The 17,283-nt window shown below is 32.5% G+C and overlaps 1 protein-coding gene and 1 pseudogene across 2 annotated transcripts; both read left to right on the top strand.

Annotated features, from left to right (window-relative positions):
• Positions 1 to 353: 353 nt before the first annotated feature.
• LOC132177101 (TMV resistance protein N) lies at positions 354 to 5,549 on the top strand. Its single transcript, XM_088515833.1, has 5 exons — positions 354 to 928; positions 2,142 to 3,243; positions 3,622 to 3,897; positions 4,004 to 4,849; positions 4,922 to 5,549. Exons 1-5 carry the CDS (start codon positions 429 to 431, stop codon positions 5,483 to 5,485), a joined length of 3,288 nt encoding a protein of 1,095 aa, XP_088371959.1. The 5' UTR covers positions 354 to 428; the 3' UTR covers positions 5,486 to 5,549.
• Positions 5,550 to 8,239: 2,690 nt separating this feature from the next.
• Positions 8,240 to 13,757, top strand: LOC148586585 (TMV resistance protein N-like; annotated as a pseudogene). Its single transcript, XR_015911925.1, has 5 exons — positions 8,240 to 8,777; positions 10,315 to 11,413; positions 11,799 to 12,074; positions 12,201 to 13,046; positions 13,118 to 13,757. The product of XR_015911925.1 is annotated as a TMV resistance protein N-like (transcript).
• Positions 13,758 to 17,283: the final 3,526 nt, after the last annotated feature.

The raw sequence follows: 17,283 nt of genomic DNA, 5'->3' as shown, positions 1-17,283 counted from the left end.
TAGTTTTGGTATTTCTCTATTTCAGGCAATTTATTAAATACTTTTTTGTTTTTGTTTTTTTTTTTTTTTTTCCTAGCATTCCTCGAGGTGACGTAAGATTTGAAAGGAAAACAAAAAAATACAGTAATTCTCAAGAGGTAATTCAATTAACTAAAAATTATGCTTCATAAAATAAAGGTCATTAGTTCAAACTTCAAATCTTTTATTTCCCTTTATGTGGAAAAAAATTAAACAAAAAAAAAGAAAGAAAGAAGTAAATTGAAAAGAATAGGAGGTGACGGCACCAACGTACGCCAAAAAGAAGAAATGGCGTTGACTTCACGCACTATGATGGCTCCACCACCCTTCCTATTAACTCAGAAGAGCCAGCCCCCTTGTGCAGTCCGGTCAATCTCAAATTCAACATCACAACAAGCACCTGCATATCCATGGCTGCTCAAACCCCTTCATCACGACCTTCCAAACCTCGTTGGAATCATGACGTCTTCTTGAGTTTTAGAGGTGAAGATACTCGTAAAAACTTCACCTATCACCTCTATACTACCTTAGTGCATGCCGGAATTCACACCTTTCAAGATGAAGACGAGCTTCCTAGAGGAAAACACATTTCTACACAACTGCTTAAAGCTATTCAAGGATCAAGAATTTCTGTTGTCGTTTTCTCTAAAGACTATGCTTCTTCTCGTTGGTGCCTTGATGAGCTTGTGGAGATTATTCACTGTAAGAATACCATTGGCCAAATTCTTCTTCCTATATTTTTTGATGTGAACCCCTCGAATGTGCGGAAACAAACCGAAACTTTAACCGAAGCATTTGCTAGGCATGAAAACCGGTTTCAAGTGGAGATGGAGCGGGTGCACAAGTGGAGAGCAGCTCTTACTGAAGCTGCAAACTATTCTGGCTGGGATCTTCAGAATATGGCAAATGGGTATTGTGTTAATTAAGCTCTTGTGGTTTTTCATGCAGTTTTTTTTTTTTTTAAATGTTAAGACAAAAATTCATTAAAACTAAAGTTGAGCAGAAAAGGATTGACAAAATTTAACTTAAAATTCCTCGAAAAATATTTTAAATCCAAATTTAATCTATGTTTTCTTTCTTTCTTTTCCCTCTTTTTTTTTTAATTTTTTTATTTTTTTTATAAAAAAAATATTTTTAATTTATTTATTTTTGGTAAGATTTTCCCTTTTTATTTTTTATTTTTTAATGAATAAACGGAAGTATCAATAATCAATGGGAAAAATGTGGCATAGCTCTTGTTGTAAACAATTGCTAATTTATCGATCCACTAGGAGCAAACTAATTAGGTAGTAATTGAAGTTCACCTGAGAGAATAAAAGAGATGTATTGCTCAATTCTTTCATCTGAGAAAATAACGCCATGCCTTAGAGATTCTCACTTGTGCAAAGTTGCTGAACAAGAAAATTTTCAAATAGTGAAATAGATATGAAATACGTATAATTAAAGAGTGAAAACATCTCAAATAGAGGTAAAAGTAAATATAAGGTAGCACATGCCACATGTACTATACGACATTGATGTCATAAGGTAAGAATTAATTGAAGGGAAATAGGTAAAAGCTCGATCTCCTGTATTTTTATTTTTATTTTTTTTTCATTTACACTGAAAATACAGTTACAGTACTCCTCAAATAACATTTCTAAAAAAGTAAAAACAAAACAAAATAATCATTCATTGAAACGTTAGTGAAATTGTGTGTTCAAAGCCCACTGACTCACTCTACCAGTCTTTATAGATCTTTGTTTTGTTTTGTTTTGGCTTTTTTATTTTTTTATAGGAAAGTCTATATAGATCATGCCTGTTAGAGTGAGATTTCATTTCTAGAATTATTAAGTCTATGATAGCCTTTTGGATAATGATATTGTAATCATATATACTTTCCGTGAAACTGGTTAATGACCTTTTTTTTCTTTTCTTTTTTCGAAAAGGAAAAATAAAAATTATTTTATGGCATGTTATTGGATAGGATATGAAATTATATGGGAATATATTGAAATAATAATATTCTTAATGAAGTTGATATAACTTAATTGTTTACCATTACATAAAAATAATTTGGTTTCTTATTTTTCTTTTATTGTGCTTATATTCTTGTTGTATTTCAATGGAACTATAATGTTCAGGTATGAATCAAGGTTCATTGAGAAGATTGTTGAAGAAATTTTGTGTAAAGTGAGCCAAGCTTTCTTGCATGTTGCCACACACCCTGTAGGAATACATTCTCGTGTTGAAAAGATGAAAGCTTTATTAAATCTTGGAACTAGTGAGGTTTGCATTGTGGGCATGTATGGGATGGGTGGAATAGGTAAAACAACAATAGCAAAAGCTCTCTATAATGAAATATGCCATGAATTTGAAGGAAGCAGCTTTCTGTTCAATATTAAAGAAATTTCAGAACAACCAAATGGTTTGATTCATTTACAAGAACAACTTCTTTCTAATATCTTGAAAACGAAGAATTGGAAGATTAGCAATGTTGATGGAGGGAAAAATTTGATTGAGAAAAGATTTTGTCACAAAAGAGTTCTTGTTGTTCTTGATGATGTACATCACTTGAAACAACTTAATTCATTAGTTGGAAACTTTGAATTGTTTGGCCAAGGAAGTAGAGTCATTGCAACAACCAGAGATGAACATTTGCTAACTGAGCTAGGAGTAAATAAGAAATTTAAGGTTGAAGAATTGAATCTTGAGGAGTCCCTTCAACTTTTTAGTTGGCATGCATTCAGGATTGCACATCCAATAGAAGATTACCTAAAGCTTTCTATTGATGTAGTTGGTTATGTTGGAGGACTTCCATTAGCTATTGAAGTTTTGGGTTCTTACCTATCACGAAGTAGTATTATTGAATGGAAAAGTGCATTGAAAAAATTACAAAAAATTCCTCACAAACATATTCAAAAAATACTTGGAATAAGTTTTGATTCACTGGAAGATGATACACTGAAGGACATATTCCTTGATATAGCATGTTTTTTTATCGGTACAAACAAAGAATATGTCACCAAAGGTCTCGATGGTTGTGGTTTCTTTCCAAATATTGGTATGAACATTCTCATTCAAAGGTCCCTCCTGATAGTTAATGAAAGAAATGAGTTGAGGATGCATGATTTAATTCGCGATATGGGAAGGGAGATTGTTCGCGAAATGTCACCCAAAGATCCAGGAAAACGTAGTAGATTATGGTTTCACGAAGATGTCTTAGATGTACTCAACAAACATCTGGTAAGAGGCAGATGCATTAATATTATATAAATACATGTACAAACACATAATCATAGATGCATATGTTATGAAAGTATGTATAAGAGTTTTGTTTTTTTGCCAAACAAGGATATAGCATAAATATTCTATCAACATGACAGATAACTATAAGATCTTAAATCTGACAATTTTCCAAACAAGCAAACAACTGATACTTAACCATTATTAAAAAAGAAAAATGTATGCAATCATGTTTAAGCAATTTTCATCATGTCTAAAACACTTTAGTTTTTTTGTTTAGTTATGGTGAAAATATCTAGGTCAACTTCAATTTGAAGGTGTTCTAACTTCACATAAGATGTGAATATACATTGCTAATTACTCAGCTATTGTTGCCAGGGATCAGAAGCAATAGAGGGTCTCTACCTAAATCTACCTACACTTGAAGATGTAGAGTTGAAAACTGAAGCATTTGCAAATATGAAAAATTTAAGATTGCTCCAACTTGATGGTGCATATCTCACAGGATGTTATGAACACCTTTCCAAAGAGTTAAGATGGCTTCACTGGCATAAGTGCCCTCTGAAATTTCTAGACGCAAATTTTCATTTAGAGAACTTTGTTATCCTCGATATGGAGCATAGTAATGTCAAACAAGTTTGGAAGGAGATCAAAGTATAACAAATCTTATATTATCTTTTATCCGGCCTCTTATTAATGTTGAATGAAGAACTTACATGGTTTTTTGTTTTTCTCTTTTCATTTGATTATGTTTTGGCAGATACTCAACAAGTTAAAAGTTCTTAATCTCAAAGGTTTTAAATGTTTCACTCAATCACCAAACTTCTTAGGAGTCCCACATTTGGAGATGTCGATACTTGAATGTTGCACAAGCTTGATTGAGGTACATGAATCCATTGGGTGTTTGAAAAAGCTTGTTTTATTGAATTTACAAGGATGCAAGAAGTTGAAGAATCTTCCAGAAAGCATTTCTAACTTAGAATCTTTAGAGACTCTTAACTTATCAAACTGTATAAAAATTGACAAGTTACCAAAACAGTTGGAGAATATGGTTGCATTGACGGAGCTCCTTGCAGATGGAACTACTATTAAGCAACTCCCATACTCCTTTGGTCTTTTGAAGAACCTCCAAGTTGTATCATTATCTGAATGTAAAGAGCAATCCTCAAAATCTTGGATGTCACGTTTCTTGTCGTGGATGTCACTAAAATGCAAGAAACCCCAAAATTTGTTACCAACTTCTGTCTCCGGATTATGTTCTTTGAGAAAACTTAATCTCAATGGTTGCAATTTGTTTGAAGATGGGATTCCTATTGATCTTGGGAGTTTATCTTCACTCGAAGAATTGAATTTGTCAAGAAACAATTTCCGTAGCTTGCCTCATTGCATCAGTCGCCTTCCTAAATTAGATATACTTCTGTTGAATGAGTGTACAAGTCTGCAATCAATTTCAGAACTTCCTGCAAGTTTAAGCACCTTGTATGCAAGTGGCTGCTCCTCATTGCAGAGACTCCCAAATGTGCCGAACCAGGAAAGATTATTGGCATATTTTCACTTGGAAAGTTGTGACAGTCTAGCATATGATTTCAAGAAGAGTCTTCTCCAGGTATTCTCTCTCTCTAGGTATCTCTCTCATTTTATGATGTGAACTTTTTTTTTTTTTTTTTTTTTGAAACAGTACCTTTCCAAGTGTGGTGGGTATCGTGGCATTTTGCTCCCGGGTGCTGAGGTTCCAAATTGGTTCAACCACAAGACAATTGGATCTTCGATATCCTTTCAAATACCTTCGCTTCCAATGGGTCAAATCAAGGGGTTTTTTGTTTGTGCTGTTTATGCACCCAAAGAAGAAACAGTGCCCAAGTTCGCTATACCCTCTATTAACATCAACAGCCGCACTTTTGGGAGAATCTCCCATTTCATTAATGAAATCCGTAAAGATCATTCTTGTCTAAGCTATATACCCGTTTCACTTCTTGAAGCTGAAATAGCAAGTGGAATGGAATTAAAGATAGACTGCAAGGTTAGGGAAGACTTTGAAGTGAGGAAGTGTGGGATTCACCTACTAGTTGATGAGCCAAATGCAATAGATGAATACATCGATTCTGCAACTTCTGGAGATTGTATGATGGATATGGTGTCCGCCAAGAGAGGGCGTGATGACAATGAGACCGGACCAAGCAATGACTTGTCTGATGATGAAAAGTGCCCTAAAAGATCAAGGATCTTTGATTCTGAAGCCTAAGAAAGAAGGACTTGTTAATGTGTTTATTCAAAATTGAATTTTGCTTGTATGTATGACACTGCTCTCTTACATCTAATGTCGGCCGAGGTCACTAACCCTCTTCTTGGAGATTTACAATAGAATTTTCAATGTAGATTTGGAATTGAAACCCTTACAAAGAATTCTTTTGAATAAAGAATTTGATGCATTGGCCCCCATTAAACCCTATGTATTGCAGGATTGGGTGTAATACATAGCTCAATTAAATAAGCAAGATTGAGCGTGCTTGACAGTGCCTAATACCTAATACTTGTTACAGAACATGCATGGAACTTGCCAAAAGGATAAAAAATTAAAAAATTAAAAAAAAAAAAAAACCAAAAAAAAGTCATTTACTATTTATCTAAAAATCAATCCCAATATTTTTATTTTTTACATCACTTGAATAACTTTTTATTATTATTCAAATCTTTTTATTACTATTCAAATAAAAAATCACTACATTATATATATATATATATATATATATATATATAGTAATATATTGGAATTTATTAATTATCTATCACATGGAAACAGTTGAGATCATGCTGTGATATCTCCTTCACAGTTTTTATTTTCCCCTTTCAATAATCATGGGAGCATAACATATGCTTGTATTGATACTTTTTAAATCATATTTGACTCAAATAGGGTGTGATTAGTGGCAGATTGAGGAATTGGAGTTATTAGGGGCAAAAATAAACAATAAAACATAATGATAAAATTTTTTTGTTCTCTTTATGTATTATATTTTTATTATAATATGATAAATACAATAAAAATAATTTTAACCTTTCTAATTGTTTTTGGTTTGCCTAAGATGTAATCTAAAATTTTTCATAAACCTGAAAAATTATTTATACTGACAAGAGAAAATATTTAACCTTCAAATCAAAGCAAATAAAAGAAAATAAAACAACACCGACAGAAAAAGCAAATAAATTGTTTTTGAGGCTAAATTTACTATTTTGACCTTCCTTGTTGCATTGCTATCTTAAGCAATTATGGGCATTAATGTCTTTTGAACATATTTTGTATTCTAAATTTACCATTTTGACATTTCTTACTGCATTGCCATCTTAAAAAATTATGGGCATTAATGTCTTTTGAACGGAGAAATTTACGACTTTGACCTTAGTAATTGCATTGTCGTCTTAAACAATTATGGGCATTCATGTCGTTTGCACCGTTCGAGGCTAAATTTACTATTTTGACCCTCCTAATTGCATTGCTATCTTAAACAATTATGCCATTAATGTCTTTTGAACATATTCAACAGTGATTGTAAGAAACTAAGAATTTTGTTTGAGCTAAATTTATCATTTTGCCCTTCCTTATTGCGTTGTAATCTTAAATAATTATGGGTATTTAAAATAAAACCCTATCTATCTGGAGCCGCGTATGTGCCTGGGAGTGGGAGAAAACAAAGAAAAGAATATAAGATTCGATGCACTTTCCACAAGATTGGATGGATTGAGACATTGCTTTTCTTAAAAACAATAAATTAATAGCAATGTAGGTCGGTTGTAAAAAACTTGACCTTTTTAGACCGTCGGATTGAATTCAATTTAATATAGGCCGTTGGATTTGATAAATCTAATACAGCTGTAATCAGGGGCGGACCCACGTTAAGGGTTGGGGGGGCGACCGCCCCTGCAAAAATTTTTAAGACTTCTACTATTAAGGGGTTTTGAATGAAGAGTTCCCTTAATTGTTAATATTTGTCCCCCCAATCCTACGGTATTCGTCCCCCCTGTCCTAAGTGTAGAACCATCCTCACGTCTGGAGTTGGAGGAAAGGAGTTTTTAGAGATGGACTAGTGAGTGGCTATGTCATTTGAAATGGGTTGCTACAGACTTGTAGAAGAAAGGAGAAGATGGGCTCGAGATAACGTATGTGAAGGAGTGTATATCCGTATGCCCAGGTGTCGAAATGGTGGAGAAGAAGTGGAAAGCTGGCGCCCACTTATGAAGACTGTTTCATGTGTGTTGGTTATGCGTTTTGGTTAGGTGTATTGTTAGATGTTAAGCTGTGCGTTTTGGTTTGGTGTATTGTTAGATGTTAAGCTGTACGTTTCATGGTAACACAAGGTTTTAAGTTGTGGTATATTTGATATCATGGCTTCCATATTTAAGACCAGGTTTGATGCTTCCCCTTACCAAGTTGATCCAACATGCTCCACTGTCCATTTTATTTCGTTTAACATTTTTATAATTCTTTTAAAATTAATATTTTATCTCTTTAAAAAAAAAAAAAAAAAAATTCGTCCCCCCTCGTCTCAATTCCTAGTTCCGCCCCTGGCTGTAATCCATTTCAAAAGTGAGAGTTATATCGTGTATCACATAAAACCATGAGCTCTCAAATCCAATGTTCTGAACTCAATGAAAATATAAAGATCCTTATCAACGGTTAAGATCATTTATTGTGCTATAATAGGACCGGTCTCACTATTTCATGTCCGCGGAGGATAACTCACTGTCTTCAACGTTCTCGTTCCCTTTTTTTTTTTTTTTTTTTTAAAGGGGTCGGTAAAGAAAAATATAGTTTATTTTACGCACGCGTTATGCTGGGCTCCACTACCGACCTTTTTGTTTTCATTGAACTTCCGCGACCCTTCGTTTTTTATTTTTTTATTTTTAATTATTATTATTTTTTAATAATCTGACTCTTCTGCAATAAGAGTGATGTAAAGGTGTGTAAGGCATCCAGTACCCTTCCTATTAACACAAAAGAGCCCCCTTAATCCAGTCAATTCCAAGTTTACAACAAGCACTTGCTCATCCATGGCTGCTCAAACCCTTTCATCATTTTCCGAGTCTCGTTGGAATTACGACGTTTTCTTAAGTTTTAGAGGTAAAGATACCCGCAAAAATTTTACAGATCACCTCTACTCTGCCTTGAAACAAGTCGGAATTTACACATTCCGAGATGACGACGAGCTTTCTAGAGGGGAGCACATTTCTACAGAATTGCTCAAAGCTATTCAAGGATCAAGGGTTTCCGTCGTGGTTTTCTCCAAAAGCTATGCTTCTTCTAGCTGGTGCCTTGATGAACTTGTGGAGATCCTGCGCTGTAAGAATACTATAGGCCAAACTCTTCTACCCATATTTTATGACGTTGACCCCTCGGAGGTGCGATATCAAACCGGAACTTTTGCCGAAGCATTTGTTAAGCATGAAGACCGGTTTCAAGCGAAGATAGAGAGGGTGCACAAATGGAGAGCAGCTCTTACTGAAGTTGCAAGCTATTCCGGCTGGGATCTCCAAAACGGGTATTATATTATGTTAATTGTTAAGCTCTCTTGTGCTTCTTCATTCAGTTTTTTATCTTTTTGTTTGTCTTTTGTTTTTTTTCTTTTAAATGTTAGAAGAAAATTCATAAAAATCAAAGTAGGGCAGAAATGGATTGACAAAATTTAACCAAAATTTTCTCGAAAAATATTTTAAATTCAAATTTAATCTATGTTTTCAACAATCAAAAGAATTTCAAACTAATTTGGCATGCTTTATTAATCATTCTCGAAATGAATGGTTTAGTTGGAGAAACCTAGTTAATGGTAAGTAATGAACTGCGATGACTCCAAAATCGTCATTTCTGTTTAAATTTATGAACTACGAATTGATCATTCACGTATATCATAAATTCTCAATAAACCCAATAAAAATGTGAAACGAGTTTTGGATATATATATATATATATATATATATTAGTGGGCTATTAATTTTGAAATATCAATGGGAAAATGGCATAGCTCTTGTTCTAAACAATTGTTAATTTATCGATTAGCAGCAAACTAAGTAGTAATTGAAGTTCATCTGATCTGAGAGAATAAAAGAGATTCTCTCTTTTTCTTTTTTTTTTTCCTCTCCCGCACTGAATGGAAAAGAAAAACAAAAAACACTAAAAATGATTTTGGTAGCTCCATAGTCCATATATAGCTAGCTATAAACAAATTTTAACAATTTATTTTCTTAACTTTGTCTCAAATAACTTGATTTGCTCAATTAGGTTGGTATGTTTGAATATTAATTTAGTTGATTAAGTTTATCATTTTCTATTATCTTAACATTATATAATAACAAATGTTCTAAATTCGAATCTTATCTTCATCATTTCAACTAAATATTTTATTTTATAAAATTTTTAAGATAAACGGTAATTTAACAGTCCCATCTAACTGCTCAATGTAACACTTCTTTACTATTTTTGGTCTATGGAAATCTGGTTGTTGTATTTGATTTGATATGAATGTGAAATAGAATGTAATAAATTCGATAGCTGGAATTATTGTACCAAACTAATATAGTTGTGATAAACTGGGCTAAAGGACTTAAATCAAAAATAATAAAATAATAAAAACTGGCCTAATTCGGGGATGGCCCAACCTCCATTCACCAAGAAGACTAATACTGACTTAAATACACAAAATTGGCCCATAACAAATTTAACAGACTTTTCCTCCAATAGGCCATTCAGTTGCAATGAGCCCAACTAAGCCCATTCGCCAGCTCATTGTCCACTAAGCCTTTTGGATAAAAATTACTAATTTAGAGAGGAATATATTGTAATCATACTTTCCGTGAAACACTTAATTAATGACTTCTTTTTCGAAAGGGAAAAATAAAAATTATTCTATGGCATGTTACTGGATAGGATAAGAAATTATATAGGAATATATTTAAATGACATTCTTAATAAAGTTGATATAACTTAATTGTTTACTATTACATAAAAAAAATTTGGTTTCTTATTTTTCTTTTCTTGTGCTTATATTCTTGTTGTATTTTTATTTGAACTATAATGATTAGGTTTGAATGAAGGTTTATCCAGAAGATTGTTGAAGAAATTTTGCATAAAGTGAACCCAGCTTACTTGCATGTTGCCAAATACCCTGTAGGAATAGATTCTCGTGTTAAAGAGATAAAAGATATATTAAATCTTGGAACAAGTGATGTTCGTATTGTGGGTATCTATGGGATGGGTGGAATAGGCAAAACAACAATAGCAAAAGCGGTCTATAACGAAATACTCCATAAATTTGAAGGAAGCAGCTTTCTTTTTAATATTAAAGAAACTTCAAAACAACCAAATGGTTTGATTCATTTACAAGAACAGCTTCTTTATGATATCTTGAAAATGAAGGATTGGAAGATTGGCAGTGTTGATGGAGGAATAAATTTGATTACAAAAAGATTTTATAGCAAAAAAGTTCTGGTTGTTCTTGATAATGTGGATCACTTGAAACAACTTCATTCATTAGTTGGAAACTTCGAATTGTTTGGCCAAGGAAGTACACTCATTGTAACAACAAGAGATAAACATATCCTGACTGAACTAGGAGTCAATGAAAAATATAAGGTTGAAGAAATGAATCATGAGGAGTCCCTTCAACTTTTTCGTTGGCATGCATTCAGAATGACCGATCCAGCAGAAGATTTCAAAAAGCTTTCACTTGATGTAGTGGATTATGTTGGAAGACTTCCATTAGCTGTTGAAGTTTTGGGTTCTTACCTGTCAGGAAGAAGTATTACTGAATGGAAAAGTGCATTGGAAAAATTACAAAAGATTCCTCACAGAGAGATTCAAAAAATACTCCGAATAAGTTTTGATTCACTAGAAGATTACACACGTGACATATTCCTTGACATAGCGTGTTTCTTTATCGGTACAAACAAAGAATATGTAAGCAAAGTTCTCGATGGTTGTGGATTCTTTACAGATATTGGTATCAGCATTCTAATTGACAAGTCCCTTATGACAGTTAATGAAAGAAATGAGTTGAGGATGCATGATTTGATTCGCGATATGGGGAGGGAGATTGTTCGCGAAATAGCACCCAGGGATCCAGGAAAACATAGTAGATTGTGGTGTCACGATGATGTCTTAAATGTGCTTAACAAACATCTGGTAAGTGGCAGATGCATTAATATTATATAAATACATGTACAAACAAATAAACATAATATGCACATGTTATGAAAGTATGTATGAGAATTTTTTCTTTTTGCCAAACATGGATAACGCTTGAATATTCTATCAACATGACTCGTAACTGTAAGATTTTAAATCCATCAATTTTCTATTAAGCGAAAAATTGATACTTAACTATTGTTAAAAAAAAAAAAAAAAAAAATGCAACCATATTTAAGCAATTTTGATCATGTCTAAAACACATTATTATTATTATTATTTATTTAGTTATGGTGAAAATATATAGGTCACCTCCAATTTGAAGGTGTTCTAGCATCACACAAGATATGAATATACATTGCTAACCCAGCTGTGTTGCCAGGGATCAGAAGCAATTGAGGGTCTAAACCTAAATCTACCTGCACTTGAAGATGTAGAGTTGAAAACTGAAGCATTTGCAAATATGAAAAGTTTGAGATTGCTCCAAGTTGATGGTGCATATCTCTGAGGATCCTATGAATGCCTTTCCAAAGAGTTAAGATGGCTTCACTGGCATAAGTGCCCTCTGGAATATCTACCACCAAATTTTCATCTTGAGAATGTTGTTATCCTTGACATGCAATACAGTAATGTCAAACAAGCTTGGAAGAAAATCAAAGTATAACAAATCTCACATTACCTTCTATTTTCTTATCAAGTTTGAATGAACAACTTTAATGAATTTTTTTTTTTTTTTTTTTTTTTTTTTTTTTTTTTTTTTTTTCATTTGATTCTATTTTGGCAGATACTCAACAAGTTAAAAGTTCTTAATCTCAAAGGTTCTAAATGTCTCGCCCGATCACCAAACTTCTTACAAGTACCACATTTGGAGATACTCATACTTGAAGGTTGCACGAGCTTGATTGAGGTACACGAGTCTATTGGACATTTGAAAAAACTTGTTTTATTGAATTTAAAAGGATGCAAGAACTTAAAGAATCTTCCGGAAAACATTTCTAACTTAAAATCTTTAAAAACTCTTAACTTGTCTTACTGCATCAAAATTGACAAGTTACCAAAACAATTGGGAAATATGGTTGCTTTAGAGGAGCTGCTTGCAAATGGAATTGCCATTAAGCAACTACCATACTCATTTGGTCTTTTGAAGAACCTCAAAACTCTTTCATTATCGGGATGTAAAGGGCAATCCTCAAGATCATGGATGTCACGGTTCGTGTCGTGGATATCACCAAAATTCACGAAACCCATATATTTGCTACCAACTTCTGTTTCTGGATTGTGTTCTTTGACCAGACTAAATCTCAGTGGTTGCAATTTGTTTGAAGATGAGATTCCTATTGATCTTGGGAGTTTATCTTCGCTCAATTGTTTGTCTTTATCAAGAAATAATTTCCGTACACTGCCTCATTGCATCGGTCAACTTCCTCAATTATATTATCTTGATGTGGATGAGTGTGCGAGTCTCGAATCAATTTCAAAACTTCCTACAAGTTTAACAAGGTTGGATGCAAGAGGCTGCTCATCATTGCAGAGATTCCCAGATGTGCCAAATCACGGAAGTTTATGGGCAGAGTTTTTCTTGGAAAGTAGTGACAATCTAGCATATGATTTCAGGAAGAGTCTTCTTCAGGTACTCTCTCTCTCTCTCTCTCTCTCTCTCTCTCATTTTATGAAGCGAACTATTTTTCTCTTTCGAAACAGTACATGTCCAAGTTGAGTATAGGCTTCTATTCTTCCATTATGCTCCCTGGTGGTGGTGAGGTTCCAAATTGGTTCAGCCATAAGAGAATTGGATGTTCGATATCCTTGCATATACCTTTTCTTCCAAAGGGTCAAATCAAGGGGTTGCTTTTTTGTGCTGGTTTTGCACCCATACAAATACAAGAAGCACGACACGAGTACGTGGAAATGATGTTGTACATTAATAGCAAGCGTTGGAGAGGTTACGATTTCGGCAGTGGTATATTTCATAAAGATTATCCTTCCTGGAGAATCTATATTCCCTATTCATGGATTAAAGGTGAAATAGCAAGTGGAATGGAAGTAAAGATAGAGTGCGAGGGTGGGAAATACTTTGAAGTGGAGTGTGGAATTCATGTAATAGTTGATGACCCAAATGCAATGGATGAATACATGGATTCTGTTACTTTGAAGAGAGGTCATGATCATCACAATGAGGCCGGACCAAGCATTGATTCGTCTACTGATGATCAATTAAACTGCCCTAAAAGATTAAAGATCAAGGATCTTGATGACTCGGATCAAGCGCAATAATGAAAGGAGGACTTGTTAATATGTTTATTCATAATTGAATTTTGTTGATCTTATTTATTCAACCGCCTTTGTTCTAACCCTCCAACCATATATATATAAGGAGATCAAAAATATCGCTTTTATTTTTGTTGAAATGTTTAATATATATATATATATATATATATATATATATATTCTTGAATTTATATCAACTTTGGAGAAATACAGAATGTGGTCAAATATGTTTCATCAGAAACCAAAACTAAGACCACAAATTTGTTCATAAATATGTTTCAGAAGAGAGATATATAGATGCACTATATGTGAAGAGTATTTTTCAGAATTTTAGAAGAGAAAAGTAAATATTCTAACTTATGATGACCTTGACAAAGAAAAAATATATATACATGAATCCATTCCATCAAATAGTCTTGTACAAAGATTAAAAATCCCTAATGAATTTTTATTTATTTTGTTCTCAATCACTACAATTATAATAAAGTTTTTCTTCAAATAAATTATAATAGAAAAAAGTCGTTCAACTTAATCTATTAAAGTGACGTCTATTTTTAGAGTATGTGAATGTTACCTATATTTCAAAATTTAAATGTGATAAAAATCAATTACTCTAAAAATAAGTGGTGGATCGAGTTTATTAGTTAATTGTTTAATTGTTTACGGGATTACAAATTCTGGATGCATGCACAAGGATACTTTTAGATTTTTAGGGTAACTTAATTATAGAATTCATAAAATCCTAATAATTATTTTTTGAATTAATGATGCATATGTTATGGATCTTTTGCCTTGATGATATATATTAACATGCAAGATGTAATGGCCTTAAATAATCAGGTTTCTATAAATATGGATTTTGGCTTTGTGTAATGTCGGCCGAGGTCACTAACCCTCTTCTTGGAGATTTACAGTAGAATTTTCAATCTAGATTTGGAATTGAAACCCTTATAAAGAATTCTTTTGAATAAAGAATTTGATGCATTGGAACCCATTAAACCCTATAAGAATATTGATTATAGAATTTATGTATTGACCAAGATACAAAAATATTGATTATAGTTCAAATTAAATTCATTTTCCACATGTTTGAGTTTGATCAGTTTGATTTGAGGAAATTTAACCTGTCATGGTCTTGAATATATGAAACTCGGACATGTGAAAAATGCATTTACTTTTTAACTATAATCAATATCATTATGTCTTTGTCAGCACATAACAACACTATAATTATTTAGTTTTCCCAACCAGCTGCCACTTGCCAGGTAATCAAGGCCAAGTAATTCATATAAACTATATATATAATTTATCATATTCAAATTCGAAAGCTGCAACTTGTAATATAAAATATATTCTTTATGCCATTCCTAGCTTAGGGGTTGTACAAATCTAACTAAAAGCTAATTAGGTGTAGAGCATTGTGATTGTGAGCTTGACTGCTCTGCCAAAGAAACTTCTCCAAATTTTCCACACGGTTCAAGCTTTTTGTTCACATCCAGCCCAACATTTTAGAAATCTAAAGCTGAAAGTCCCCTTTTTTTCTTTTTCTTTTTTATTTTTATTTATTTTATTTATTTTTTATTTATTTTTTGTGTATTTATTTATTTATTTGGAGAATGTTTCCACCATTAAATAAGCTGGATTGAGTGTGCTTGACGGTGCCTAATACCTAATGCTTGTTGCAGAACATGATTGAGTGTCTAGTTCATTAAAAAGGAAATAGCTACTATTGAAAATAGAAGAGTATGAAATAAAATATCTATTTTTATTCCTTAATTTGGTAACAACGTACATGTAAAAAATTGGAATTGAATCAAAATTACGAAAAACTCTATATATATATTTTTTTTCAAACTCAATAAAAAGAAGAAGGTATTTGTATAATAAGTCCCTGAGTCAACCCTCCAAAATTTTTATATTCCTAAGGTTTTTTTTTTTTTTTTTTTTTTTTACTCCATGTGTCAATGGAAATGACAATAAAATTCATGCCGTCAAAATTTTTAACAGCCGTTAGTTAAATTCAAAACACACCGTTCTCACCTCATTAAAATATTAATTTGATTTTAAAATAAATCTAAAAATTAAAATTAAATTAAATTATTATTTTTTAAAAAAAAGAAAAAGATCAGGGGTGGCCAAACCACCCCATAGGGGGTGGCCTATGGGGTGGCCAGCCACCCCATTTTGCCTGGGGGTGGTTTGGCCACTCTCAGACGGCCGGTATGGGGGTGGCCGAACCATCCCTTGTGGCCCTAGTAAAATTATTATTGAATTTTAATCCAATGGTAATTTTAAAAAGTTACATCAGTTTTGAGGAGACACAAGAAAAACATGGGGTGACATTTAGCATTACTCAACAAAAAAATAAGAGGGGGAAAAAAAAAATTGATGTCAAGAGGAAGTCTCTTTTTTTTTTAAGCAAAGCCCTTAGTTTTTTAGTTTGAACAAAGCCGTAGCGACACTGAGTGGGGCAATTATTTTGTTACCGATTTAAAAAGAAAAATTTAGAGAAGAATTTAAGTTGATTTGAAGATATTAAAAGAAGGCACCTACAATATATATATATATATATATATATATATATTGTTGTTAAATTTCTTGCTGGGAATTTTTATTGATTTTTGTATTGTCAATAATACAGAAAGTAGAATATTATGAGTAATTAATTTCTCTATTATAGTTTTTGTATTTCTCTAACTCAGGCAATTTAAATACTTAATTAAAATCATTACCCTTATATCGTTCAAGAGATGTAACACCCCCACAAACACCCCCCACACCCTCCCCCCCCCCCAAAAAAAAAAAAAAAGAAAAAAAAAGTAAAATGGAAAGAAAAGGTGTGAATGGCACCAGTCAAGAGAAGCGGCATTCCTACCTTCTTCAATGTTCAGTAAAAGTTATACTATTGTTGATTTCACACGCTATGCTGAGCTCCCTACCCTTCCCTTTTCTTTTCATAAAAAGTAGGGGTGCAAAGGCGGGCGGTAAAAAATCACCCGCTAACCGCTAACCGCTCTAACCGCTTAACCGTATTAGCCGCTAACCGTCTAACCGCTATAACCGCCTAGCGGTTAGCAGTTAGCGGTTATTGGGTTTACTAACCGTAACCGCTAACCGCCTTTTTATATAATATATTTTTATAATTATAATTATAAAAATATTTATACATATAACATAATCACTTTATCATTAAATCACAATTTTTTTAAAAAGTAATTAAATCACAATTTGAGTATTAATATATTATCACTATAATTTATATGATTATATCACATGAGATTGATCATTAAATCATTTGATTATATAATAACAAATTATACATATATAATATGACATAACACATAAGTATACCAATTCATACTAATACAACAATTAAATATCTAGAGACTTATTTCCAATGTATGTTATAAACTTATAAGTCTATATATGTTATAAGTCTATATAAGTCTACATATGCATATGAATAATATAAATGTATAATATCAATACTTAATCATATGATTCAATGACAATTCAAATACTTTATTCAAGACTTGATAATATGATTTACTTGAAGTCTTGAACAATATCAAATTAAGTAATTGACATTAGATTAAACA

Source organism: Corylus avellana, chromosome 4 (genome assembly GCF_965113065.1).
Source record: "Corylus avellana chromosome 4, dhCorAvel1.hap1.2, whole genome shotgun sequence".
Lineage (NCBI taxonomy): Eukaryota > Viridiplantae > Streptophyta > Magnoliopsida > Fagales > Betulaceae > Corylus > Corylus avellana.
This window is presented reverse-complemented; position numbering and strand designations above follow the sequence as displayed.